The sequence below is a fragment of the Labrus mixtus genome, chromosome 17 (genome assembly GCF_963584025.1).
Source record: "Labrus mixtus chromosome 17, fLabMix1.1, whole genome shotgun sequence".
Lineage (NCBI taxonomy): Eukaryota > Metazoa > Chordata > Actinopteri > Labriformes > Labridae > Labrus > Labrus mixtus.
In genome coordinates this window covers 1175565-1201785 of record NC_083628.1, presented here as the reverse complement: position 1 = coordinate 1201785, position 26221 = coordinate 1175565, and the positions used below count along the sequence as shown (strand labels likewise).

Genomic DNA, 26221 nt, shown 5'->3' with positions numbered 1-26221 from the left:
AACCATCAAACTTCTTTTATTTCATACTGCATGTCCCCGCGTTAGAGCATAATATACATCAATCATCAACATCAGAATATATATGGCTCTGATTTCAAAGTATACACAAGTCACTCAACAAAAATACCCTGTTTGGACAAACGACGAATACAAAGTGCACAAAGAAAGTCGGTTTCCGGTTCGACTGCATCGCGGGAAATCAGAGTTCAAGCGTACATTCATAAAAAAAAACCCTCAAGGGAGAGTCTGTAACTCGAGGACAGCGTTTCACCTCCTCTGTGCTGTAGTGACAAATGCTTTGTCTTCAAATGACCACGCACACATTCACGCAGCACAAACGACAATTTTTTAAAACCCCATTTGGCACCATTTTGTTAGCATAGAACACAAACAACATCTCGCGGTACGACATAGTTAGCATCATAACAAAGGAGGTAATATTTGATTTGGCACGATACAAGAACACTCAAAGGTTTTTTTTTTTTAAAGTTCTACAACTACACGCTCGCTCTTCATTGAAAATGTGTTTAAGTAAAGGATAGAAACCCGCCGTCTGGATCGAGCTTTGATTTAGCGGGTTAGCTTCATGGTTAGCTTGTTTTTTGACTGATGTTAGCAGTGGAAAGTCCCGCGCGCTTAAAGACGAGGAAAGCACCGTCGTTTTTTATTCCTTGTGAAGTTAGAGATCGGTTGCAGTTCTTCAGAGCCGCGATGAGTAATGTAAACAAGTCGAGTAATGACCTCTAGTGACCCCTTAAAGCCGAGATGTCATCAAAATGGAAACAGACATAATCGTGTATTGCACTATCGAAGGGATCAGTAGTCCGTACTGCACAGAAGGGGGGGGGGGGGGGGGGGGGGGGGGGGCGTCCTGGCCTGTTGGAACCATCTTGACAAAGAAAAAAGCTGGTATATAGATATAGAATTAATAAGGTATTCAGTAATACTATGTTTATTATAACATCTCCTGTATATTAACATTGATATATAGATTATTTCAACATTATGATATGAACGATACATATTTATAAATTGCTATGAATATAGGCGACCACTTCTGTTGGAACAGACGCAGCGCCGGGTATAACATAATAACTATCCTATGGTTATTCATCCAAACAAAATACAAAATAAAACGCCTTTTCCGCACGCCGCCCCACGGTAGGAGGTCGACCGGCGTGGAGCTCCTAAGTGAATATGAATTGAAGCCTCCCATGCACAGAGAGGGTTCAATACAGGTCGAGACAGGCCAGCGTGAAGCTTTTTTTTTTAAAAAGAAGAAAAAAAAACCTCAGCATGCATGCTAAGTAAGTGCAACAGCAGCCTCTGGTGGACGTGTGGAGGATTACACGCCCCCCTGCTCATAATGAGGGTGACATTAGTGGTAGTGCCTCAAGGGGGGGGGGGGGGAGAGAAGAAGAGGTGAGAGCCCACTGAAAAGAGTTGCTGCAGTGAACATCAATGTCAAAAATGGCCGCCAACAAAGCATTTCAGCCACTCAGCCTCCACAAACATTTACCTCACCAACATATATATATATTTATATATTTTAGATTCACATTATTATTCTATGTTAGAGCAGCAGAAACACATATGCACTGTATATACTGAATGGACAGAAAACAAGGAACAATTCCTTCATTTTGTGGAATCTGTGTTGACCTCAATCTGTGGTGGTGCGCGGCACTATGTGTTGAGATGTGAGCGAGTGAGCACTTCCTGTGTGGGGGGGGGGGGGAAACTCCACCGCTATGTATGTGTTTTGTCGGAGAGTTTTTTAATGCCTCAGGCTCGTCCCGACTCCTTGGTAAACTCCAACTGTTATCTTCCACAGATGTACCAAAACCACCAATCAGAAGAACCCCTAATAGGAACAAAACACGCAACACACTTGACTTTTACATTGTAAGATAGCCTGGCTCCAAAAGACATGCAGGCAATGTCCACCATCACGGATGGCTAATTCACTAACGACAAACAAAGGAAACTCTCGTGAAGCTCAGTCGAAAATAAAGGACCGATTCTTTTTATACTTAAAAAACGCCAGCGGCATGCACTATGCGTCAAATCAAAAAAAAAAAAAAGGCAAAGAAATGCCTGTAATCTTATTCATAACATAACTCCACGTTTGTCTATGCAAATTCACTCGACACTGGAATTGAGAAGCTCACAATATCCACAATCTGCAAGAAAAAAAGCAAAAAGCCATGCTCTAAGTCTAAGTTTAAGTCTACCACTCAGGAATGATCACACCGACTATCTGTAAAACTACCATCACTCCAGGAAACAGGACGCGCTTCCTGTTTCAAAACCAAGTCGTCAAACGTAGGAGATTTTCAAAATAAAAGACTCTTTTTCAACTCCTGTTCAACTCTCGGCATTTCTCGCCTCTGCTCATTCCCCTGCGCTGACCACGCTGCACCGGTGCGTCCCCTTTTTCTTTCAACTGAAAACTCATGTGAGGTGACCTTTGATCACCGTGATGTCAAAAGAAAAAAGAAAAGGTTTTTGCACCTGAAATGTACAGCAGTGGACGGTGGTTCTCGCGTAGAAAACCCACCGGGTATGACAATGCCGGGCGCCGTCTGGACTGCAGCCACACGCAGTCCACAAGCATGTCTGCCTCCCTACAGCAGTGGGGGGAGGGTGAGGGGGGGGGGGGGGCATTAAGACAGAACCCCTAAAGGGACCACGATCGAGCCTTAAATGAAGCCGTAAATGGTCAAAGAGCTGCCCATGTTGCGCAAACTAGACCGACTCAGTGGAGCCCCCTAGAGGCCGGTGAGGTCCACGATGGCCTTGATGAAGATGGTGTCGTCGCGGATGTAAGAGTTCTTGGCGTCGAGCTTGGAGAGCGGGCAGAAGAGCGGGCAGCCGCTGGCGATGTTCATCTCGCTCACGGGTCGCTGGAAGGACGAGGAGGTGACGTCGGGTCTGAAGGCGTCGATGATGTGCTCCCGGTTGCTCTGGTCGAGCAGCATCAGGGTCACCTGGGGGGGGGAGGAGAATGTGTGATGATGTTTACCACCTCAGAACAACGCAAAATTACGATTTTTGCGTCACTGGAAGCTGTTGCGGTTAGCGGGGTGAAACTACAACGCTAGTTCCTCATATTTTCGACCACTGAAGCTACAGACCAATCACAGATCAGTGGGTGGGAACTCACTCCCAGAATCGAAACTTAACGTTCGCCATATTGCTTGGAAGCTATGCTAACAGGCTCTAAGGAGAAAGCTGATAATGGCGAAAAATTATAAATATAGCGGCGAGACGGCTGCTGCCGACAGGCCGGTCAGGCTGGTCACGTTAGCCGCCGCTACCCCTGCAGCCGCTAGCCACCGCTAGCCCGGTCGCCAGGGCCGCCGCGACACCCATTGGCCTGTTAAAGTTGCTAACCCCCCCAGATTAATAAAATATTTCTGATTCTGTTTGTAGACTGATCAGAGCTAGTTTGAGACAGCATTTCCAAGATGGTGACAGCCAGCCAATCGTGTTTCAAAACGACTCTCCTGAAACCGATAGGTGAGGTCACTGACACTACGTCCATATATATATATATATATATATATATATATAATAATCTGGACCAAGTTTCTTTTACATGATAGATTCTTGACTTTTATGCTGTCTTTTAGTAAGCGAGGACAAACAGTAACCTCGACTTTACAGCTCATAAAAGGCCTCACACTCCGCCTGTAGGTGTTTTACCTTCTGGTTAAAAGGCCATTTGAGCAGCGCGTCACTCAGTCCCCTCATCACCACAAAGAATAAGGACAGGTGGCTGCCACGCCCCGTCCCATCTCCGTTCAGGTAGATCCGCAGACACATCTTATAGCCGTACTTACTGGTGTAGAAGGCTGGAAGGAAACAGAAGTTATGAGTCATTAAGCGATGTGAAGGATTCTCTAAAAGGGTTGTAAACTTTTTATTGTTTCTATTCATCACGACCTGAGTCATCATCATTCAGGAATGACTTAATGAGGACTGTGTTGGATTGACTCTAGACATCTGAAGCCCTCTAATCAGTCAGAATGAGTCATCGTTGTTACCTGGTGAAAACATGGCCGGAGCTCGACCCGCGACGGCGTCCTGCCTCTTCTTGGCGAAATCAGAGATCCTCCAGACGAAGACGCCATCGAAGGTTGTGGCGGACATCTCCCTCAGCCGGCCCTCCATCTCAGCCACCGTGAGGTCCTTCAGCCCCACCGTCCTCTCCAGCTGTCGCACCTACAACACAAAAAACAACAACAACAACAGACTGTTAGAGGGTTTTATTTTCAATTTAAGGCGACTGGACTAAGAGTCTTGACGAGTCTCTTTTTTTTCTTCTTTTTTTTGTCTGTTTGTTTTCTATTTTTTTTAAATTATATATTATATTAATATATATATATATATATATTTTTTTTTTCCTCTCTTATTTCATTGTTTTGATGTGTATGTATGTCTGTGTATTCATTTCTAAAGATGTTGCTGCTTCTTTTCTTGGGGGTAGTTTATTTTTTTGATTCATTCAACATATTGAAAAAAAAAAAAAGTATACATTTTTTTTATTTTTTTTTAACAGGGGGGTAATTACACTCACAATTTTGGAACTACAATTCCCATAATGCTTTGGAAGATGTAAACAGGAAGTGATATGTCACTAGAGCTCTGTCCCATTTCAGGGGCTGCTTCCTTGGTAGGGAGCATTTGAAGACATAGATGTAAACATGTAGAAGCTGCAGCGAGTCCTACCTTGTTGGTCAGAGCCTCGATCTTGTCCTGGTCCAGTTTGTGCTGACGGTTGCTGGCCTCCATGGTGGTGGCGAACCTCTCCACCTCTCTGTTCAGGACACACACCACATTCTCAAACGTGCCTGATTTCACTTCGAGCTCCGTGCACCTCCGGCCCAGCTCCACCACTTTGGTCTTCTCGCTGTGGAGCTGGAGCTCCAGGGCCGCGCCCACCGAGCTGGGCAGGGGCGTGAAGGAGGTGGACACGGAGAGGGTGGGAGCCAGGGTGGGAGGTGGAGGAAGGGGAGCTGAAGCGGGAGGACCGGGGGGGCCGGAGCTGCTGGAGGATGAAGAGGAGGCGGCGGCGGCGGCTCCCTGCACGGGAGGCCCAGAGGAGGTGGTGCTGAGCTGGGAGACTCTGGCCTCCAGCTCCCTGAGGGACTGTTGGAGCTCCACCAGTTTGTGTCCGGCGACCTCCAGTCCCTGGGGCTGCAGGCCCTCCATGCTCACCTTCATGCCCATGATGTAGTGCAGCAGCAGGTTGAGGTGCTCGTAGGCGAAGGCGCGCTCGTGGTCATGAATCTTTTCTTTTTCCACCTACACAAAGTGAGAAGGGAAAGAAATGTAAAAAAAGATAATAACACGCGCTCTGATAATCTGTTTAGGGGTAGCGTGGGAACGTTTTTTTGGACGGGGATTAGGTAACATTAAGAAGACTTGGAGCGCTGGTGGTGCAGTGGTTAGTGTGCGCGCCCAATGTATGGAGGCTGTGGTCCTTCAAGCGGGCGGCCCAGGTTCAAATCCGGCCTGTGGCTCCTTTCCCGCATGTCTTTCCCAACTCTCTTTCTCCCTGATTTCCAGCTCTATCCACTGTCCTATCTCTCCAAAAAAGCCCCCAAAAAAATCTTTAAAAAATTAAGAAGACTCCCGAGTGTCACAAAGCTGGCATCGCATTGAGCTGTCTTCACATACAAACAGGAAGCAGCTACACCTGTAAGATTTTCAAATTAAAATCTTTTAAACTGAAGTGTAAAAGTTGTTTACTTTTTGATCATACAGACGGAGCTGTTCCATCTCGTCTGAACGTCGTCATGGAGACGATTTATGGACACTTCTCACAGTTCAGTCTGAACGTCTTTCTTGATCGCTGTCCCGATATTTAAATTAGTCAAAATCGGACCCGATGCTGATATAATTACTACATTTTTGTCAAAACTGCAGCTCTCAGCTGATCTATTTTTGTAAATCTATATCGTGGTGTCTATATATTTTTTTGTGCATTTTTTATTTTTCTTTCTTTTTTTTTACTGTGTTCACTGTTTGTTTGCAATCTTTGCTCTTTGCTGCTGTAACATTGTAAATGTCCCCGTTATGGAAAAAATAAAGGATTATCTTAAAAGATCGGATCTGTTGAATCTCTGCTTTATACTTCAAAATCGTATCTACAGGAAACATAAGCGATTTTTTCAGCCACACTTTAAAAAAAATTTTTTTCAGAAGTGGCAAAATGTAGAAAAAAAGTTATCCGGCTGCTTATGTTATTGAATTCATCTAATGCAAAGTTCTCCGTTTCCTCCTGGACGATCCCGAGGCCAGACGGGCGAGCTCTGGGTCTACCCTGGGGTCTTCTCCCAGGTGGGCGTGTCCGGGAAAACCTCCAAATCGAGGCGTCAGACGCCCGAACATCCCTTCAGCAAAAGATAAACTGAAAATCTCTCCCTCCTCCTCTTCCTCTTCCTCTCTCGATAACGTTCAAACAGACTGTGATAGAAATGTCTGTGTGACATCATCACAGTGTTTATTATAAAGGCCGTCGGGATACTTACAGACATGTCACATCCCACGACGTGAAATCGACACGGCGTCCTGAACTTGCTGCAGAACTTGATGTGGTCCACGTACTGGAACAAAAAACAATGAAACAACAATCGAGTCAGCAGAAGAGGCGTGGCCTGTTTGAACCAGCTCGCTGAACCCTCACGTTCAAATGAGTCAGTGTTTGTGACTTGTCTGGTTACCATGGAGACGTAGGGCTCATCTTTACCAGTAGAGCTTAACGTCCAAACTAACCAAGATGTTGTCAGAAAAATTAGATTTTCAGGCTGAGTGGTTTAGGGTGTGCGCCCCGTGTACAGAGGCTGCAGTCCTCGAAGCGGGCGGCCCAGGTTCAAATCCGATACGTTCAAACGAGTTAGTTTGTGATTGAAGTTGTGTCATTGTCTGGTTTCACCAGGTAGAAGTGAGGTTCATCTTAAATAGTAGAGGGTAACGTCAAAACTAACCAAAGTATTGACTTAGATATGATGATCTCACTTCCTGCAGCCAATCAGTGAGCAGCATTTCTCCCTGCAGAGTTTGTTCCAGTGCTTCCTCTCGTGTCTGAACGGCTCAACATCACTTCTGTCCACTGACGTTTATCCACAAACACAAACTCTAATGTTTGTACAATATGACAAAGCGTTATGATGAGGGGAGAACTGAAGCCTTCAGCCTTCATCCACAGCTGCTGTAGAGAAGCAACAGTGACACCTAGTGGTGAAACCTTCAACTACAACACTGACAGACCTCTATATGAGAGAAATGATGTGAGCTCAGGGAAAACTAACACAGATGACTATCTAACTAACTATTCAAAGATTTGTACAAAGAACAAAGTTGAGACCACAGACTCAGTGAAGTCACCCGTCTGTTCCTGCAGGGGGCGCTGGAGTCCCATCGATGGGTCTAACTCAGTCTAACTTTCAGTCAACCTAACGACAGGCTGGATAACATGTATCGTTTTCAAAATCAAACACAGTGATTAAAGGGGACATGTTATGAAAAATCCTCTTCTACAGTGTTTCTGAACATATATCTGGGTAACCTGAGAGTCTACTGACCCACAACATGTGAAATAAACCCATCCAGTCCTTTGTTTGTGGTCTGCATAAGTCTTACAACACAGAGAAAAATGCTCTGTTTCAAATCTGCTCTCCTTGTGATGTCACAGTGGGATTCTGGTATCTCCACCCATGGACTCCACCCCCAGCCTAGAACAAAACTTTTACACAGGTCGGCCATTTTTATTCTCTCTACAGAGGAGTGATGTCTACAGGGAAAACTCGGGGGGGGCGTCATTGCATTTAAAGAGACACACACACCAAAACGGAGCGTTCTGAGAGAGCTGGTTTATACAGGGTCACAAACCTCCTATGGTGCTTGATTCATGTTATATTTTGACCAAAGCACAGCACAGATGTTTCATTTAGACCACAGGGGGACTGTTTGAAAAGGTGGAGGAGGGGGATGATATGTCCCCTTTAATAAAAATTTCAGCCCCTGTACAGTGTGCATGCTGTTTACCTTTTCTCTGGGTATTTTCTTCTTGGCGCAGCCCTCACAGATCATCGGGTACTTGGGACAGATCTCATCATGTGCCTGCAAAAAACACACCAACGATGTTGTCTCATCCACTCAGAGCTGCGGTGATGTCATGCACATCTAAATAAATCATCTGGTACCTTGATGTTCTTGAAGTGAAACGGCTCCTTGCAATACTTGCAGTTGAGCGTTCTCTCCGGGCACTCTCGCTCGTTGTGGCGCTCCTGTTCATTGAAGCGGATCCGTTCTTTGCAGGACGGGCAGGGGATGATCATGAACTCACACTTTCCCTCGTGATTCATCTGGAAAACAGTGCAGCTTTAGTCAAAGTGATCGTTCTTTACTGCTTCTAACAAGCGGACACATCCAAGTCTGAAACAATGGTGTCAACGCTGAAGTGGGTTAAGGGTCCCTAAAACTGCAGTACCTCAAGTGTCCACTAAAGTATATCCTCCTCATCTTCACCTATCATGTTGTCAGTTTGTGAAACCTAAAGAGCAGCTTTGCTTGTTCTGATTTCTCTGATACTGACGTCAGTAAAATCCCTCATCTCAGCCTCTGCCTGAAACCCTTAATTTCAGCTGCTCTCTTCTGATTGGCCATCTCTCTGGAAGCCTTCTGGGGTGGGCAGAATGCTGCAGGGCTGCCAGGGGAGGGCTGCTCTCCAGAGCTGGGAGAAGAGAGTCTCTGTAAGAGGTTTTAACCGGCTTACGTCGAGGCTTGAAGCCGTCTCTTGGTTTCATATCGGGGAACTGTCATGTGATTGGCAGAATAGGCCGTTCAGCGCCCTCTGCAGACTCATCCTGGGATTACACCAACATACGTTTACCTCATGATCTGAAACTTTGCCCACGCTTAGTTTGGACATCCAGCATTGAAACACTATATGAGAGACACAGTGTTTAACTCTCTTATGGCTTATGAAAAAAGAAAAGGTGAAATCCAAAATGTGAGACAAAAGGCTTCAAACTAATGGGACAAATCAGCACGTACAGTATATGGAATTGTTTCTATGAATTATACTTGTTTATCTACATACAAATAAAGTCAGGCTAATCTAGAAAACATATTTAAATTCTGTGACTCACATCATGAAAAACAGTTTTTTTTTGTTTTTTTTGACAATTTCAAAACAACAGAAGCAAAAATATTGACCGGCTGTGAAGCTAAATGTGAGAGTATAAGAGCAAACATGAAAGTAGGTCGAGTCTCTCCGCTCACCTCGTAGTCCTTAATGCTGCCTTTCCAAGTGCAAGTCTCGTTGATACAAACGGCTGAAAGGTGTTCCACTTCCCTCCGCACGGCATTGTCAGGAAAAGCCTGAAAAACAGAAGAAGAAAAAAAAAATGTTTGCAGAAACACTCTGACGTGTTTGTTTGTTTTCTACATTATTTATGTCAAAGACAGCGCTGCATCTCCTCTTTATATACACGTTCACTTTGTTTCCTCTTGTTCTGTTTAATGACCACAAACTGAAACCTTTCCGTCTTCGTCCTCTGAGTGAATCCCGAGCAGCAGCGTTCGTCCTGCATGTCTGCTCACAAATAAAGTATGAGGCGGCTTTTTTCACATTCTGGTTTGAACAAGGCCTCGAAGACGAACGCGACGAGAGCGGGTCGCTGAGCCATGAATGTAAAAAAGTAGGACAGGCGAGATCATGCTCATCTATTATTACGAGGAGAGGAAGACGACTTGTGTCCAGTTTGAAGAGAAGAGGAGAGTGATGAACACACTGATGTTTCAAAACCGCCATGTTTATGTTCCTGTGATGTTTCTCCTTCAATCTGAATGTTGTGGAGGTGTAATGTGTCTGCGAGGAGCTCCTGGAATCTAAATGAAGGTTTGAGACACTAATATGTAAAAATATTGGAGATAAATCCCAAAACAAAGCAGCCAGTATGTCCTCCTTCTAACTTTAGATTCTGGTCCTGAATGCTCTGGATTTGTTTGGACCAGAGAAGGTAGGCGGTTTTAAAACACCCCCACCACACGCCCCTCGGCTTGCCAGATATGAGAGCAGTTATCAGGTCAACAGGTGTTGCAGCGATGGAAGTGGGCAAGAGAAGTGGTTCAGATAGAAGTGATTGTACCCGACCTAAAAAGCCTCTGCATGTTTCTAATAAGCTCCACGAGCAGAAACGTGCTCAAACTAGGATCAATATTGGAGATGCTTTTGAAAAATGGAGAGAGGTTAGAACACAGAAAGGTTTACAGACCCATGCAGAGCTGGATAAACACTGAAGCTTCAGAGTCCACCACATGGTGACCTGAGTGAGCATGGACTCTAGAGAGGGGGGGGGGGGGGGGGGGAGACAGCGCTCTGCAATGTTTCGAATTTATACTGCAGTACCTCATTTTAAACACTAGGGGTCAGAGTTACATACTGCTCCTTTAACTTTAGCAAGCGAGCTAACTTTTGCTTTTTTTCCATCCAGAGCTCTTAAATGTGTTTATGTCGTCACTACGTCTGCACAACTGGGAATTACGATGTTACTGAGGAGCATGTGAAGGCAGCATATGTTCCAGATATTTTATGTCGCTGGAGCTTTTTGACCTCTTCAAGCCTTTCACTCGTCATGCCAGAAATCTCGACTCTGCTTCTCCAGTATTTTCTTCATCGTCAGACATTCCCCTCGTTGTTCCTGAATTCATCGGTTGGTTTTCCTCATGGCTCCTGTTTGATGGAAATTTCCGTTTGGGTCTTTTTTGTTACTTTTGGACTTCAGTTCCCTGGACATGGAAAGTTTGTGTTTTTCTTTTTGCTTGACTTGTTTGTTGGACTCTCACTGCATGGACTTAGATTCTGTTTATTTCATCAGTAAGCCTTTAGTTTATTTTTCCTTTATTGCATTAAATAAATCTTTGCCTGCATCAACTTCTGACACGTCTGATTCCTGACAGCTGAATAAATCATGTGCTTGTTTTCTTAAGTGGATAAAAAACGTGTTCATACTCACACATCCTTGTTTCAAAATCGACGTCGGGTCCTCGAAAATATCCTCTTTAATGCAGGCGCTGCATTTCTGGGGTCCATTACTGCAGAAACCAGAACGTGCAAACATCAGACCCCCCCGACAGTGAAACATAAACATCTGTATTTAACACATTTAAATGACTTGACTAACTCCACTACAGTTCATCTTATGAGCTCATATGTCCTCTTTCATCCAACAACTAGAGTTCATTTTAAACTCATATTATCCATGAAGCTAACCAGCAGTGAAAATTAGCTCAACATTTTCCAGCTGCAGCATTGAACCTGAAATAATGACGATGAAATGATTCCTTCTGCAGAATGTGGACTAACACATGCATGGCTTTAACTTGCAGTTCATTATTTCCACACTATATTAAAGGTCCCATATTCTTATTTTTCTGGTTTTATATGCTCTTTAGTGTGTTTTCCAAGTGTCCTGTGCTTGTTTAGACACATCTATGTGCAAAAATTCAAAGTCTGCGGAAACGCGGCTTCTCCTACGTCCTCCTGTTAGCTGTAGCATTAGCTGCATGTAACGCTCGGTTCTAGCCCCCCTCGATAAAAATTTGCCAGTGTGACGTCTTGTCAGTGTGAGATCACTGATCTAAGCCCATTGGCTCGTTGTGGCCCTGCAGCTCATGTTGCACGCCCGTTAACTTCTGTAGCACGCCCACGATATGCCGTAGCCTGCGGTAGCACAGTAGTGCTAAGGTGCTAATGTTTTTGCTCCCCTCGGAGCCAAAGTGGCTGCATTCCCAATATGGTAAAAGGGGCGGGACATTTCCAAGAACCGTGCTGAGCGACTGGCCAATTACGGCAGAGCCGACAGGCCGACCAATCAGATCAGACTTGGCACACGTGGGGACTCTGAACGTGGGCACTTCAGAGCCTTAGAGAGAGAGTCAGAAGAGAGCCGGTGCATGGAGCGACAGTTCATGAAAACAGACACTTTTTTTATAACTTTATCTATTGTGAACATACTTTAGTAGATACATAGATTAAATATATGAACCCCAAAAAGGGCAGAATATGACCTCTTTAAAGGTTGCTTTACTTAGGATGGCTAAACATGAGATGATTTGAGGGCTCAAGTTCGGGCCTGATTTGTCCCATCGAGCGATCGAGGGGGCGTGGCCAGATTTGAGTCTTGTCACAGCTGATTATTTGTCCAAATAATCCTCAGTGTGTCGAGTCAGTGCGATTATTTTTCTGCTCCTGATCGAGTCTGAGCCTCCCAGATCTGGAATCAAAAATGTCAAACATGTTTGATATTTTTGATTCCAGATCGGGCTAGCCTCCGACAATAGCCAATGAGAGCGAGCGGACCGGGAAGCTTCACCAACCGGATGTTTACAGCTCACAAACACGGCAGCGAGCATAAACACACGACTGAGCGGCGAGCCAAGAGGAATACTCTTTTTCTTTTATGATTTTTGTCTTTTGCTGCACGCCAGGACAGTCAGCTGACGACGATGATCGTCCTCCATATATTTGATTTTCTTCTTAAGTCGCATGTTTCTGTGAGATCTCGAGTCTGTGTTACTACAACCAGCATGTGTGTGTTCTCGCGGTCCGGCTGAACAGTCTCGTGTGTGTGCGATCAGACGATTATAATCTGTTGAAACTGTCCTCATGTCTGTGGTCTCCTACCTTTTAAAACTTCAAAATCATCTAGTGTGTAGCCAGCATTAAATCTAAAACTTGAGTAGCTGCAGCTCGTGTTCAAACCTTCCCGTGGTCGAGTTTTAGGGTCTGACCTGACAGTCCTGTTGAAGCAGTAGGAGCAGAAGCGATGTCCACACTGGGCTTGAAACGGTCGCCTCAGGATGTTGTGGCAGCAGTTGCACAGGTGTTTGTCCTCCAGCTTGTTGCCCAGGATCTTCTTGGGGAAGCCGGGCTTGTTGCTCTCCATGGAGGACGGCGGGGACGGCTCCTGCGTGGCCATGGTGTCTGTTCACACACGTCACACCTTCAGGAGGAGAAGAGGGAGAAACACGCTCGAATCATTCTGATGCAACAGTTAGCACGCTAAAGCTAAAGCAGCCTGGTGGTGGTGACTAATTCTGTGTTATTCATGTGTGTTAAAATCTTAAAGCAGCAGCAGTGATGTGTCCCTCTCTCTCTCTCTCTCTCTCTCTGTGAGGCTGAGCATCACAGGCCAGCTGAAGGCCCACACCCTTTGTTTACATTTCCACTCTGCATCCACGGCTGCTTGTGGCTCACACTGATCTCCTTCCACTCCTACAATCCACGCTCTGCTCATCCTACCCAGTAACACAGCTGACAGATCGCACATCCATTGTCTCCCTCCATCCTTTTTTCCCCCTCCTTCCTTCCCTTGTCGCTGTTGCTAAGCTATCAGCATCCCTTTCAGTCAGAAGTGGTACCCAGCCACGCCCCTTTGAAATCCGAAGCCCCGCAAAGAAAACCGTTTACAGGCTTTCTTGCAAAAATGCTGTGTGCAATCAGCAGAGTTGACACTTACCTGCGTTTTGAAGTCTAAACTGTCATGGCGTGCACAGGGCTGTCAGATCCTCCTCCCCTGGTCGCAGGTCGAAAATGTAAATGTTACACGTGTTTCTGCAGCCGACTGGAGGTGTTTTCTTCAGCGTTAGCCACATAATACAGATGTGGTGCCCAAAAGCTGTGGCTGTTATTGTCCAATATCGCCATTGCACTTTCAGACTGGGTGTTACGTCATGCAAGGGGGGGGGGGGGGGGCGGGGGGGGGGCTGGGGGGGGCTGGACACGGGTTGATGGGCAGACGGGATGTGGAGGGGCGCTTGTGATTGGTTCAGAGTGAGAGGAGTGGGCGGGGCTTGAAGCGTGCAGAGTGAGAGCACAATAAACATCCAGAGAGCTGGTGTGTGTGTGGTTTCTGTTTTATGCATGTGTGTTTCTCCTCTCTTTCTCTCTTTCTCTCTCTCTCTCTCTTTCTCCTCTCTCTCTCTCTCTGTCTCTCTTTCTCCCCTCTCTCTCTCTCTTTCTCTCTCTCTTTCTCCTCTCTTTCTCTCTCTCCTCTCTTTCTCTCTATCTATCTCTCTCTCTTTCTCCTCTCTCTCACTCTCTCTCTTTCTCCCTCTCCCTCTTTCTCCTCTCTCTCTCTCTCTCTTTTGCTCTCTCTTTCTCTCTCTTTCTCTTTCTCCCTCTTTCTCTTCTCGCTCGCTCTCTCTCTCTTTCTCTCTCAATTTCTCCCTCTCTCTATTTCTCCTCTCTCTCTCTCCCTCTCTCGCTTTCTCCCTCTCTCTATTTCTCCTCTCTCTTTCTCCCTCTCTTTCTCCTCTCTCTCTCTGTCTCTCTCTCTCTCCCTCACTCTTTCTCCCTCTCTCTCTCTATATCTATCTATCTGTCTCTCTCTCTCTCTTTCTCCTCTCTCTCTGTCTCCTCCCTCTCTCCTCTCTTTCTCCTCTCTCTCTCTTTCTCCCTCTCTCTTTCTCTCTCTCTCTCTCTTTCGCTCTCTCTCTTTCTCCCTCTCTCTCTTTCTCCTCTCTTTTGCTCTCTCTTTCTCTCTATCTATCTCTCTCTTTATCCTCTCTCTCTCGCTCTCTCTCTTTCGCTCTCTCTTTCTCTCTCTATTTCTCCTCTCTCTCTCTTTCTCCCTCTCTCTTTCTCCTCTCTTTCTGTCTCTCTCTCGCTTTCTCCCTCTCTTTCTCTCTCTCTCTCTTTCTCCCTCTCTCTCTCTCTTTCTCCCTCTATTTCTCTCTCTCTCTCTTTCTCTCTCTCTTTCTCCCTCTCTTTCTCTCTCTTTCTCTCTCTCTCCCTCTCTTTCTCTCTCTCTCTCTTTCTCCCTCTCTCTCTCTCTTTCTCTCTCTCTCCCTCTTTCTCTCTCTCTCTCTTTCTCTTTCTCCCTCTCCCGCTCTCTCTCTCTCTTTCTCTCTCTCTCTCTCTCTCTCTGTTTTAATGTGACATACATGCTTTATTAAGTATTTATGCTGGAAGAATAAATTGCCAAAAGTCTCGCATTAAAATTAAAAACGCCACATAAGTGTATGAGCATCAACAATACCAATGCGCAATATCTCACAGATGAATGGGAGTGTAGATCTTGGATCATTAGCTTGATGCTAACATATAATGCAGTTGCCATTGACGGGCTAACAGAATTAGCTTATTGAGTGTTTTCATTTAAACACTGTGGTTTAAAGTTTGTCGGCCCTTGGGGGCCCCCTACTGGCCTGGAGCTCCATGCAGTTGTTCTGCTTTGTCTATTAACAATCAGCGTCCCTGCCAAAAATCCAAATCTATGATTGGCTCTTTGCTCAATCAGAGGCGGGGCTTAAGTACAATTTGACTGTTCTGGATGTTTTCGACGGTTTGCTCAAAGTTTTTTTTTTACGTGTAAATGGAAAAACTTTTTTGTTCGATCTTTTAGTTGTAAATAAAATATTTTAATACTTTGCTCTTTCCTTAAAAACTTCCACGCTAAATCTTGTGCACAGTCAAACTTGAAATGGATGTAATTGCTAAAAAAAATATTTTTTCAAGTTAGACAGAGTACAAGAGTTTGCAAGCAATTTTCTAAAAATCTAAATGGTGACTTTGCACATCTTTTCTTTTGAAAAGAAGATTTATATGCTTCCAAATTGTGTTACTTAAAAGAACACATCATTTGTGGGGATAGAAGGGGTGAAAAACTAAAATTAATTTGCTTGCTTGTGCCCAGAAACTTCAGGCCACCCCTCCATGAGTCGGTGCCCCAGTTGGGACACCCCAGTCCAAAAGGTCTGGACACGCCCCTGCCCTCCACAACAAGCCATTTGAACTCTCATGACTTTTTAAGGTTGTGATCTGCTCATATAAATCTGATTTGCATGAATTTGTTTGTGCTTTGTGTGTAAGGCGACGACCTCGCTGCTCCCACAAAGAAACATAAAAAACACTCAGAGCACAGATGAGCAGACACCGTGTGCAACAGAGACTTTTATTTCAGGCCTGTGAGGTGAACAACAGTTAAAGGCACCGTCTCTGATTAAGGGCTCACCATAGCAACGCAGCTGCAAACACACACTCACAGAAACGCTCCAGAAATGATTGACAGGCTTTTTTTTTTTTAAGGCACAAAAGTGAGTTAAAAAAACAAAGAAAACATCACAAGGTTTTAAAATATAGTCAGTAAGAAACTCCTCAGTTATAAAAGTGATCAAGTCTACACCGTGCATTGTTAATTAAATACAGATTACTCTACATTTACCATAAAAAAACTCTAATGTCACCCAAGCCTCGACTCTCACAGCTCTATTTTACAAACAGCACACAAATCGGAGGAAATGTTTCCCGTAACTGTAGTTAAAAATCTTCTCAAACATCCCTCACCGCCTGATTTATAAATATAACTCATTGGCAATGTCACGCTAACAACACAACACGTTCAACAGCATAAGTTGACCTTTTAAGAAATGTCTGGAAACATTGAAATAAAGCCCTTTGGACCGTTTTAAAATCCCACTATTGTGAAATGCAAAATAAATGTTCTTGGATACATATTACACAACTTCTCTTCACTAACACTGACACACTAACCTGTTGGCTGCTACACACACACACAAGTCCTGAGAGGAATAAAGGGGGGGGGGGGGGGGGGGGGGGAGAAGCTGTTATTGCACAATTTAAGTCAAAGTTCACACAATTAAAAAAAAAAGCTTTTTCTGATAAGACGTCCGCGCTTTGGCTACAAATCCATCACCAAAACGATTCTTCAGTGAAAGACAGTTCGAGGAAATGTTCGAGCTTCTTCTTCTAAGTCTCTTCAAGTAGCTTCTGGAGGTTTCTTTGAATCTGAAATACAAAGAAACATATTAAACACAAATAAACTACTGTAGACGAAACTTTAAACATTTGACTTTAAATGAAGAATGTGTGACTTTTTGATCCAGTCGATGTCGCCCTTGAGCACCAGCATGAAACCAAAACAAACTTCCTGTTTGGCCACGCCTCCTCCATACTGAAGCCTCCGCTCTCCTCCAGAGACACACCTCCAGCCCCCCTCCACTTGTGTTCACACAAAGAAGTTATCAGAACGCACCACTTGTCCTCGGCTTAAGCTGCATTCGCCTGCGGCCTGCATTGCTGTGTTAGCGGGCTAATGTTAGCGCTTGTAGCTTCACTTTGCATTATAAATTGACATGTTTTGATTTAAAATCTGAAGTCCGCCCGGACGGAAACCAAGACAAGACCGAGTAAAAATGTTTGTGATCTCGAAAAATTGTCTCAAGATCGTTCTCCTCGGGTCTCCTCTGTCGCCCCCCGGTGGTGGAATGAACTTCCAAACTCCATGTGATCTGCAGAGTCCCTCTGCACCTTTAAGAAAAAGCTAAAGACCCAGCTCTTTCATGAATACCTACTAACTTAATGATGATGGTCTCCATATTATTGATGATGATGATGGTAATGACGATGGTTTTTGTTTGATAACGACGACTTATAAGATGGTTTCTATACTGATTAGAGCTCTCAAGAACTGCCCTCAATGTTGTGCTTTGCCTCTGGTCACTTCCTGTCAGCACCTGTGTGTCCAATCAGACTCAAAGCTGATCGTTTGCTCTTACTGACATTGTTCCCTTTTTTCTAGATCCTTGCTTGTGTTGTTCTTACTCTCTGATGTACGTCGCTTTGGATAAAAGAGTCTGATCAGTGAATTGTAGGATTGTAACCCTTCATTTGTGCTGATAAAACCATCAGTGGAGAAGAACACTAAACGGGAAACACTGAAGTGATTGTGCTCCTCTACAAACCTTTTCTAGCTTGAACAAGTTGTTTGACAGCTCGCCGTAGATCTCAGCGTTCATCTCGCTCTGCGACCTCTGGCTCACCGAGTTTCTGCAACAAAAGGTTTTCACAGAGTCATGAAACCGAACAAAGTGTGAAGATGTAAAAGCATTCTGAGGAACATCGATGTATGAGAGAGAATCTGTGTCTTACTCGTTGTGAACGTGTTCCCCCATGGACACCAGCGAGTTCAAACGTTGCTCCAGAGCCACGATCTTGAAAGCCATGTAACACGAGGACAGGACGAGGACGCCGACTCTGTGAGGAAAACGCAAACACGGAGAACAATCGCTAACACGCCCGGATCATGTGAGATGTCAAACTGTTGAGAGCTGCGTCTTCTCGTGTTGCACAGAATGAAAGGTTACTCACAGAAACAGATAGATGAGCAGGATTGTGTGTAACGACATGTGCTGGGAGGGTCTCTCTTTGAGCGGTGCTTTAGGCGACGCTACAGGAAGAAAACGTGACAAAAAGGTTTTTTTAGTAGATAAAAGTTTAAGTAACTGAGCTGGAACATTAAAGGGGACATATTTTGAAAAATCCACTTTGTGTTTCTGAACATATATCTGGGTAACCTGAGAGTCTACTGACCCACAACATGTGAAATAAACCCATCCAGTCCTTTGTTTGTGGTCTGTATAAGTCTTACAACACAGAGAACAATGCTCTGTTTCTAATGTGCTCTCCTTGTGATGTCACAGTGGGATTCTGGTAAAAAAAAATCCCCTCCCCTCCCCTGGTATCTCCACCCATGGACTCCACCCCCAGACTAGAGCTAAACTTTTGAGCAGGTCGGCCATTTTTAAGGTCCCGATAACTGCTGGACCCCTGGACCCTAACCCTGTCCAGTCAGACATACCGGCTCACGCCACAGCACCGTTCTTCTGTAAAACGCCGCCCTTGTATCTACCGTTATTCAGGGCCGCTCCGTGGATTTGGCTGGGGGCCTGGAGGTGGATGTCTGCGTGGACCGAAACCTCTCCGCTCTTCACTGCGCTCAGAAATGTGTCGGGAAAGTCTGCTCAGATAAACACAGAGAGAGAGAACGTGTGACTTCATCATCTGCCTCCTGCAAAGCAAATATTATCCCGACACAAGAAGCACGAGAAGTTAGCTCGGGACAGTCAAAAGAAAAACTGTCTCAAATAAACAATAAGTCATCGGGCCGCTGCTTTCTCTGCTTTAACAGCATCTGAACGGCTCAAATTTCACTTTGCCTTCTCTCCCAATATTTGCTAACCAAAGACTGTCTGAGCCGCAGTGACACCCGACACCCTACGCAAAATGTGGAAAGAAGAAGAAGAGGAACACAGGGTGGTAAAGTGTTGAGGATGGAGCACACACACACCTGTGATCTTGTCGTAGTCTGGAGTCTGCGAGCCGGAGCTGCTGCTCTCCATCATCTCCTGCCGTCTCTGCTGAACGACCCCGTCCAGGTCAGAGAAGTCCTGCGGCGCGCACACACGGAGAAGATTCACACAAAACATATGATACGTGCAGAGGTGTTGCTATGGGAACAAAAGCTGTTCTATACGTCTTTCATCTCAGAGGAAAAATATTTAGAAAACCTCCTCGTGGTAGGGTGGTTACATCGCTTTACAAAAACACAGAGAAAGAGAACAAACTGACCAGAGGAAGCGTCGACGGACAATCCACCCTGAAGCTGTTCTCGCACGAGGAATTAGTGGGGCTGCTGCACGTCTTCTCCACCTGGAATCAAACACAACAAACATTTATACTATGGATGGGTACGAGTACTTGAGTACTCGCCGTTGACCCCATTGAGTAACATTTCGTTACTCGCGCACCTGTGCAAGCGCTGAACTCATACAGCGTTACATGTGTGACCCAGCTTTTTGTTTTCGCCTAACTGAATATACGAGGTAGGAAAATAATTAACAGGATACAAAGGTATGACTTCTGCGGCCACGGCTTCAGCTTTAGTACACACCGAGCCAGATTTCAGCAAAAACAGCTGTTTTACGGCAGCTACGGCAACTCTCTAGGAACATATTATCACAACAAACACAGAACCGTCTGCTACAGCTGCGACATGTCAGTGAAGAAAAGTGATGTCTGGAAGTACTTCGACAAAAACGATGAAGTTAACGTGCAGTGCAAGATATGTGGTGTTAAACTTGCATACCACAGGAATACTAGTTTGATGCTTAACCACGAGCTTAAAGCACAAGGAGAAAACAGCGGAGACAGAAAACAGGCGGTCTCGCATCACGTCATTTGCTAGCCCTGTTAGCACATGTCGTTGTTAGCGACGTCGTTGAAATTGAAATGGCTTTCTGCTGTTGGTTATTTATTTATATTTATGTTTAAATATCGGATGTTTATGTCATTTTACAGGCACAAAGTCTACCATACCGGTCCGGGAGGTCGGTGTCCGACGGACCCTTTTTTTTTGTTTACGGTTAAAAAACATTTAATAATAATCTGCATGTACTCGAGTACTCGTTCAATAGGTCATTTGAGTAATCGAGTACAGGGATTACTGTACATTCCCATCCCTAATTTATATATATAAGAAATGTATCAAATCAACAGTTAATCAACTTTAATTAAAAACCCCTCATGGTGACGGGGGGGGGGGGGGGGCGTGTCTTACCTCCAGGTGGATGCAGATGGTCCTCAGAAGTTTGTAGGTGGTGTTTCGAGACAGGAAAGACACAAACACGTGCTGGAAGACAGCCAATCAGAGTGAGTTTTCAATGCTTTATATGCAGAGAGATAACCGACCGTGTCAGCGCTCCTCTCACCTGATAACTCGTCGTTTCGATCACGAGGGCGTTCGGCACCAACAGAGCCGTTTTAGTCTTTTTGATGAACGTCACCGACACCACAGGGATGGAAATCTGGAGGTGAGAGAAAACAAAACGTGAAAACCTGAAGAAGGTGAGGACACAGAAACTGTTATTAGTGTTGTAGTACTCAAGACCGGACTCGAGACCCCTCTTTAAAGGTCTAGGTCTCGTCTTGTAATCAAAAGCACTGTACTCGGTCTTGTCTTGGTCTCAGACTGGGTGGACTCCGGATTTTAAATCAAGACCAGTCAAGACCACCACTGACTGGCTATGTTGGTCTTGTCTTGGTCTCACCCTGCCTTGGTCTTGGTCTTGACTCTGTCTCAGTCCCTAAATGTCTTGGTCTTGTCTTGGTCTCTGAGCACTCTGGTCTCAGGTATGTCTTGGTCTCGCCCTCTAAATGTCTTGGTCTTGTCTTGGTCTCACCCTGCCTTAGACTTGGTCTTGACTCGGTCTCGATCCCTGACTGTCTTGGTCTTGTCTTGGTCCTGCCCTGTCTTGGTCTTGGTCTTGTCTCGGTCTCGGAGCACTCAGGTCTCGGGTACGTCTTGGTCTTGGATCTCAGTCAGTCTGGTCTTGACTTGGTCTAGATCCCTAAATGTCTCGTTCTTGTCTCGATCCCTGACTGTCTTGGTCTTGTCTCGGTCTCGCCCTACCTTGGTCTTGGTCTTGTCACAGTGTAGACCAGAGCACTCTGGTCTCGGGTATGTCTTGGTCTCGCCCCCATAATGTCTTGGTCTTGTCTCGGTCTCGCCCTGCCTTGGTCTTGGTCTTGGTCCTGTCTCGGTGCACTCTGGTCTCGGTCATTCTGGTCTCAGTCATTCTGGTCTTGACTACAACACCACCAGTTCTTAAAGGGACAGGACGAGGAGCTACCTTGGTGTCTCTGCCGAAGACTTTGGAGTGGAAACAGATCCAGTTATCAGAGAGGAACATTTTGCCCTGATATAAAATGTCTCTCTGCAGGGCGCACGTGTAGCCTGCAGACAAAAACAAAAAGCTCCACCTTCAGAGAAACATTCTCTCTCCTTACATCCACATGAAAAGACGACCCGAGGACACTTACTCTGTTTGAGGGTCTCGTCTTTGCTGACCTCCTTAAATAACTTGTGATAGTGTGTGTTTGTCTTAGATATCTGTGAAGAAGCAGAGTGGACGTTTAGCTTTGATAAGGAAACTGCAATATTGTGACATTGTGTGTGATTGTGTGTTTTCTCCCTACGTGGCTGGACTGGCCTTTCTTCCTGTCAGACTTGGTCTCATAGTCGCTGGGACTCTGCACCGGTGAAAGCTGCTCCACAGGTTTTAATCTGGCAAAATCAAAAGGTCCGTGTTATTGTTTGAGCAGCAACTTAACACCTGAGGGAGGAGGACAGATGACACTTATCAGCTAATGTAGGTCACTGAAGAGGTGTGAGCTCACGTCTCCTGAGTAAATCATAACAAGTGTGTGTGCGTCCTTTAATTTGGCTTTGCACGCCGTCAGCTGTGGTCACTTCAGGACTGCTTACACAGCAACAGTGAGATCAGTAATAACAGCACTTTGGTCATGCAACTCCATGTGATCTGCAGAGTCCCTCTGCACCTTTAAGAAAAAGCTAAAGACCCAGCTCTTTCATGAATACCTACTAACTTAATGATGATGGTCTCCATATTATTGATGATGATGATGGTAATGACGATGGTTTTTGTTTGATAACGACGACTTATAAGATGGTTTCTATACTGATTAGAGCTCTCAAGAACTGCCCTCAATGTTGTGCTTTGCCTCTGGTCACTTCCTGTCAGCACCTGTGTGTCCAATCAGACTCAAAGCTGATCGTTTGCTCTTACTGACATTGTTCCCTTTTTTCTAGATCCTTGCTTGTGTTGTTCTTACTCTCTGATGTACGTTGCTTCTTAAAGAGGGGGGATCACTCGAGAGGGGGGATCACTCGGTCCCTCCAGTACACCTCTATAACGTTCATAAGCCCCGTTCAGACGCCGTTTCAAGGCGCCATATGGACGTCCCTGAGGTGTAATGGTCGGACTTAGTGATCCCACCTCTGTACCGTCTTCCCAGGTAGTAATAGAGGCGTTACTACCACTACTAAAGGGGCGAGACAGGATCATAACATGTGTCTCTAGTCTGTCTACAAACCCCTCAGTGATGAGAAAAGTCCATCCTCTCGGTCTTCTGCCTGCTCCACTTTTCAGAAAATGTGTGCTCAAACGAAGTTCAGATTAACAATCTTAAAGAATCTAAAATGAAACCACTCATTAAAGTACTTCAAACTATTTCAATGTAGTTCTTTTAAAGAGTAAAACTAAACTTCTAGCCTCATTATGTGCAACAAATGTGAAGCTGGTGTGACTCTGCAGTGAAACAGTGTGTGTGTTTATTCTTGTTCACATGCTCACAATGTGACCTCCTGTTACATAATAAGATTAAACAAATATCAACCACAAAACTGAATTACGTTCTTGATTATCTGACAGAAAGAGGGGAAAAGGTTCGACTCAGTGCGTCTGAATCCAACACGATCAGTTCAAAAGTCTTTTTCCTGTCCGTCTGAAAGTCCCAAACTTTAAAATACTGAATGAACGTTGATTTTAAAGAGAGGAAACTAGCACATCCTGCACTGGAGGAGCCAGACGACAGATATAGATGGATGTGTTTTAGCTTTAAAGAGGACATAAAAGACATCATGAGAAGAGATCCTCTCTGCTGCTGGTGTTAACTACAGCCTCTCTACAGACAGTTTAAGCTCCTTCACCTCATGCCTGCTGGTTTCCTCCTGCTCTCTGGAGGCTCTGACTCTGGGTCCAGACACAGCTGGAGGCCTGCAGGTGACCCTCCTCTCCTCCCCTGTCTCTTCTCCCCTCCATTCTCAGACCCCTCAGACCTGCACACATCACACCAGAAGTCACGGTTATTGAAACATCCTGCAGCAACAATAAAGTTACACAACACAGTCTTACGTGTCGTTATAACACCGTAACTGTGCGGGAGTGACATGAACACATAATACCTGCATGAATCATTCACTACGGCGGATCATTTATGAGCAGATCGTGAACGTTTTTTGCAGATTCTGAAGGCAAATTAACGCAAACTGTGCCACGTATACGCGCTCAAAAACTCAGCACGGCCCTTTAACTTAAAAAAAAAAGAAAACAGGTTCTGGATGGAAATGATCACAATGCCCTGGGCCTGAACCGCCTTTCCCAAATGTGGAAAGCAGACCGGGGCCCTTTCCCCTCCATCTCATCCAAACTTACGCGGGCCTCGTCCCTCGGGAGTCCCTGTTCACGAGTTGCTCCTGCGGGGACAGTAACGGAGTGAGGAGGGGTCCGTCCGCCTGCTCGGTCACCACTACCATGTTTTTATTTGTACATATTTCACACGTCCTCCATTTGGTTTCTGCTGTCGCCCCCTTGAGCTACACACAGAAGAATACAGAAGCTTCAGGAAGCCCTGCTGGCACGGAAAGTTTTGGGAAGAGATCTCTCGATTGGAGCGAGAAGCCCGGCAGAGGAAAGGAGGAGCCGGGGAAAGGGGGAGGGAAGAAGACGGGGCCTGCCACCGGAGCTCACACACAGGTTTGAATTACGCACATACACTAAAATAAAACAGCGAAAGTTTTCAAACAAACACATCAGAATGAAGCAGCAACAAGTTTGAACTCTGCGTAAAACTTGCGCGTAATTATCTCCACTGTGTCCAAAGTCGGACAACTTCTTGTATCGCCAGTCATGCAAGAGTTAAACTGTCTAGACTTATAAAACTTATATTAAACAGAGTGTAAAGAAAGAGGCGTCCAGCAGAGGGCAGCAGAGTCCAGCAGGAGAATGTAGGCTGCTCTCAGGTGTGTTTTTATCCTCAGGTGACCCCCCCCCCCCCCCCACCATCATAAGAACCATCATAAGAACCATCACAAGAACCATCACAAGAACCATCATAAGAACCATCACAAGAACCATCATAAGAACCATCATAAGAACCATCATAAGAACCATCACAAGAACCATCACAAGAACCATCATAAGAACCATCACAAGAACCATCATAAGAACCATCACAAGAACCATCATAAGAACCATCACAAGAACCATCATAAGAACCATCACAAGAACCATCACAAGAACCATCATAAGAACCATCATAAGAACCATCACAAGAACCATCACAAGAACCATCATAAGAACCATCACAAGAACCATCATAAGAACCATCATAAGAACCATCATAAGAACCATCACAAGAACCATCACAAGAACCATCATAAGAACCATCACAAGAACCATCACAAGAACCATCATAAGAACCATCACAAGAACCATCATAAAAACCATCATAAGAACCATCACAAGAACCATCACAAGAACCATTATAACATCCATCATAACATCATAAGAACCATCATAACAACCATTATAAGAACCATCATAAGAACCATCACAAGAACCATCACAAGAACCATCACAAGAACCATCATAAGAACCATCATAACATCATGAGAACCATCATAACAACCATTATAAGAACCATCATAAGAACCATCACAAGAACCATCACAAGAACCATCATAAGAACCATCATAACATCATAAGAACCATCATAACAACCATTACAAGAACCATCACAAGAACCATCACAAGAACCATCATAACAACCATTATAAGAACCATCACAAGAACCATCACAAGAACCATCATAACAACCATTATAAGAACCATCACAAGAACCATCATAACAACCATCATAAGAACCATCACAAGAACCATCATAACAACCATTATAAGAACCATCATAAGAACCATCATAACAACCATTATAAGAACCATCATAAGAACCATCACAAGAACCATCATAAGAACCATCACAAGAACCATCATAAGAACCATCATAACATCATAAGAACCATCATAACAACCATTATAAGAACCATCATAAGAACCATCACAAGAACCATCACAAGAACCATCACAAGAACCATCATAAGAACCATCATAACATCATAAGAACCATCATAACAACCATTATAAGAACCATCACAAGAACCATCACAAGAACCATCATAACAACCATTATAAGAACCATCACAAGAACCATCACAAGAACCATCATAACAACCATTATAAGAACCATCACAAGAACCATCATAACAACCATTATAAGAACCATCATAAGAACCATCATAAGAACCATCATAACATCATAAGAACCATCATAACAACCATTATAAGAACCATCATAAGAACCATCATAAGAACCATCATAACATCATAAGAACCATCACAAGAACCATCATAAGAACCATCACAAGAACCATCACAAGAACCATCACAAGAACCATCATAAGAACCATCATAACAACCATCATAACAACCATTATAAGAACCATCACAAGAACCATCACAAGAACCCAGGCAACACGAGCTGAGACCAAGAGGACCAAAGATTTAAAAAGATTTAAGAAACTAAAAGAGCTCAAAGCAAATCAAAAGAGAACAACAATAAGAAGGTAAGAGCAGGAAAAGAAATAGAAACAAGTGAATAAAGGATCAAAGACGGACACATCTGGCTGTAGATGTTCTCCCTGATGTG

At 44.7% G+C, this 26221-nt stretch overlaps 1 protein-coding gene across 1 annotated transcript; it reads right to left on the bottom strand.

The window, feature by feature from the left end:
• LOC132992599 (TNF receptor-associated factor 5-like) lies at positions 1-24169 on the bottom strand. Its single transcript, XM_061062025.1, has 25 exons — positions 23893-24169; positions 23388-23516; positions 21854-21941; positions 21698-21767; positions 21508-21611; positions 20587-20682; positions 20436-20507; positions 19448-19528; positions 19167-19266; positions 18729-18836; positions 18188-18266; positions 17969-18073; positions 17782-17866; positions 16789-16825; positions 12808-13019; positions 12028-12030; positions 11031-11165; positions 9295-9393; positions 8214-8375; positions 8056-8130; positions 6540-6614; positions 4735-5310; positions 4050-4227; positions 3709-3857; positions 1-2990 (listed from the first exon to the last, which is right to left on the bottom strand). The coding sequence occupies exons 1-25, from the start codon at positions 23991-23993 to the stop codon at positions 2772-2774; spliced, it is 3138 nt and encodes a 1045-aa protein (XP_060918008.1). The 5' UTR covers positions 23994-24169; the 3' UTR covers positions 1-2771.
• Positions 24170-26221: the final 2052 nt, after the last annotated feature.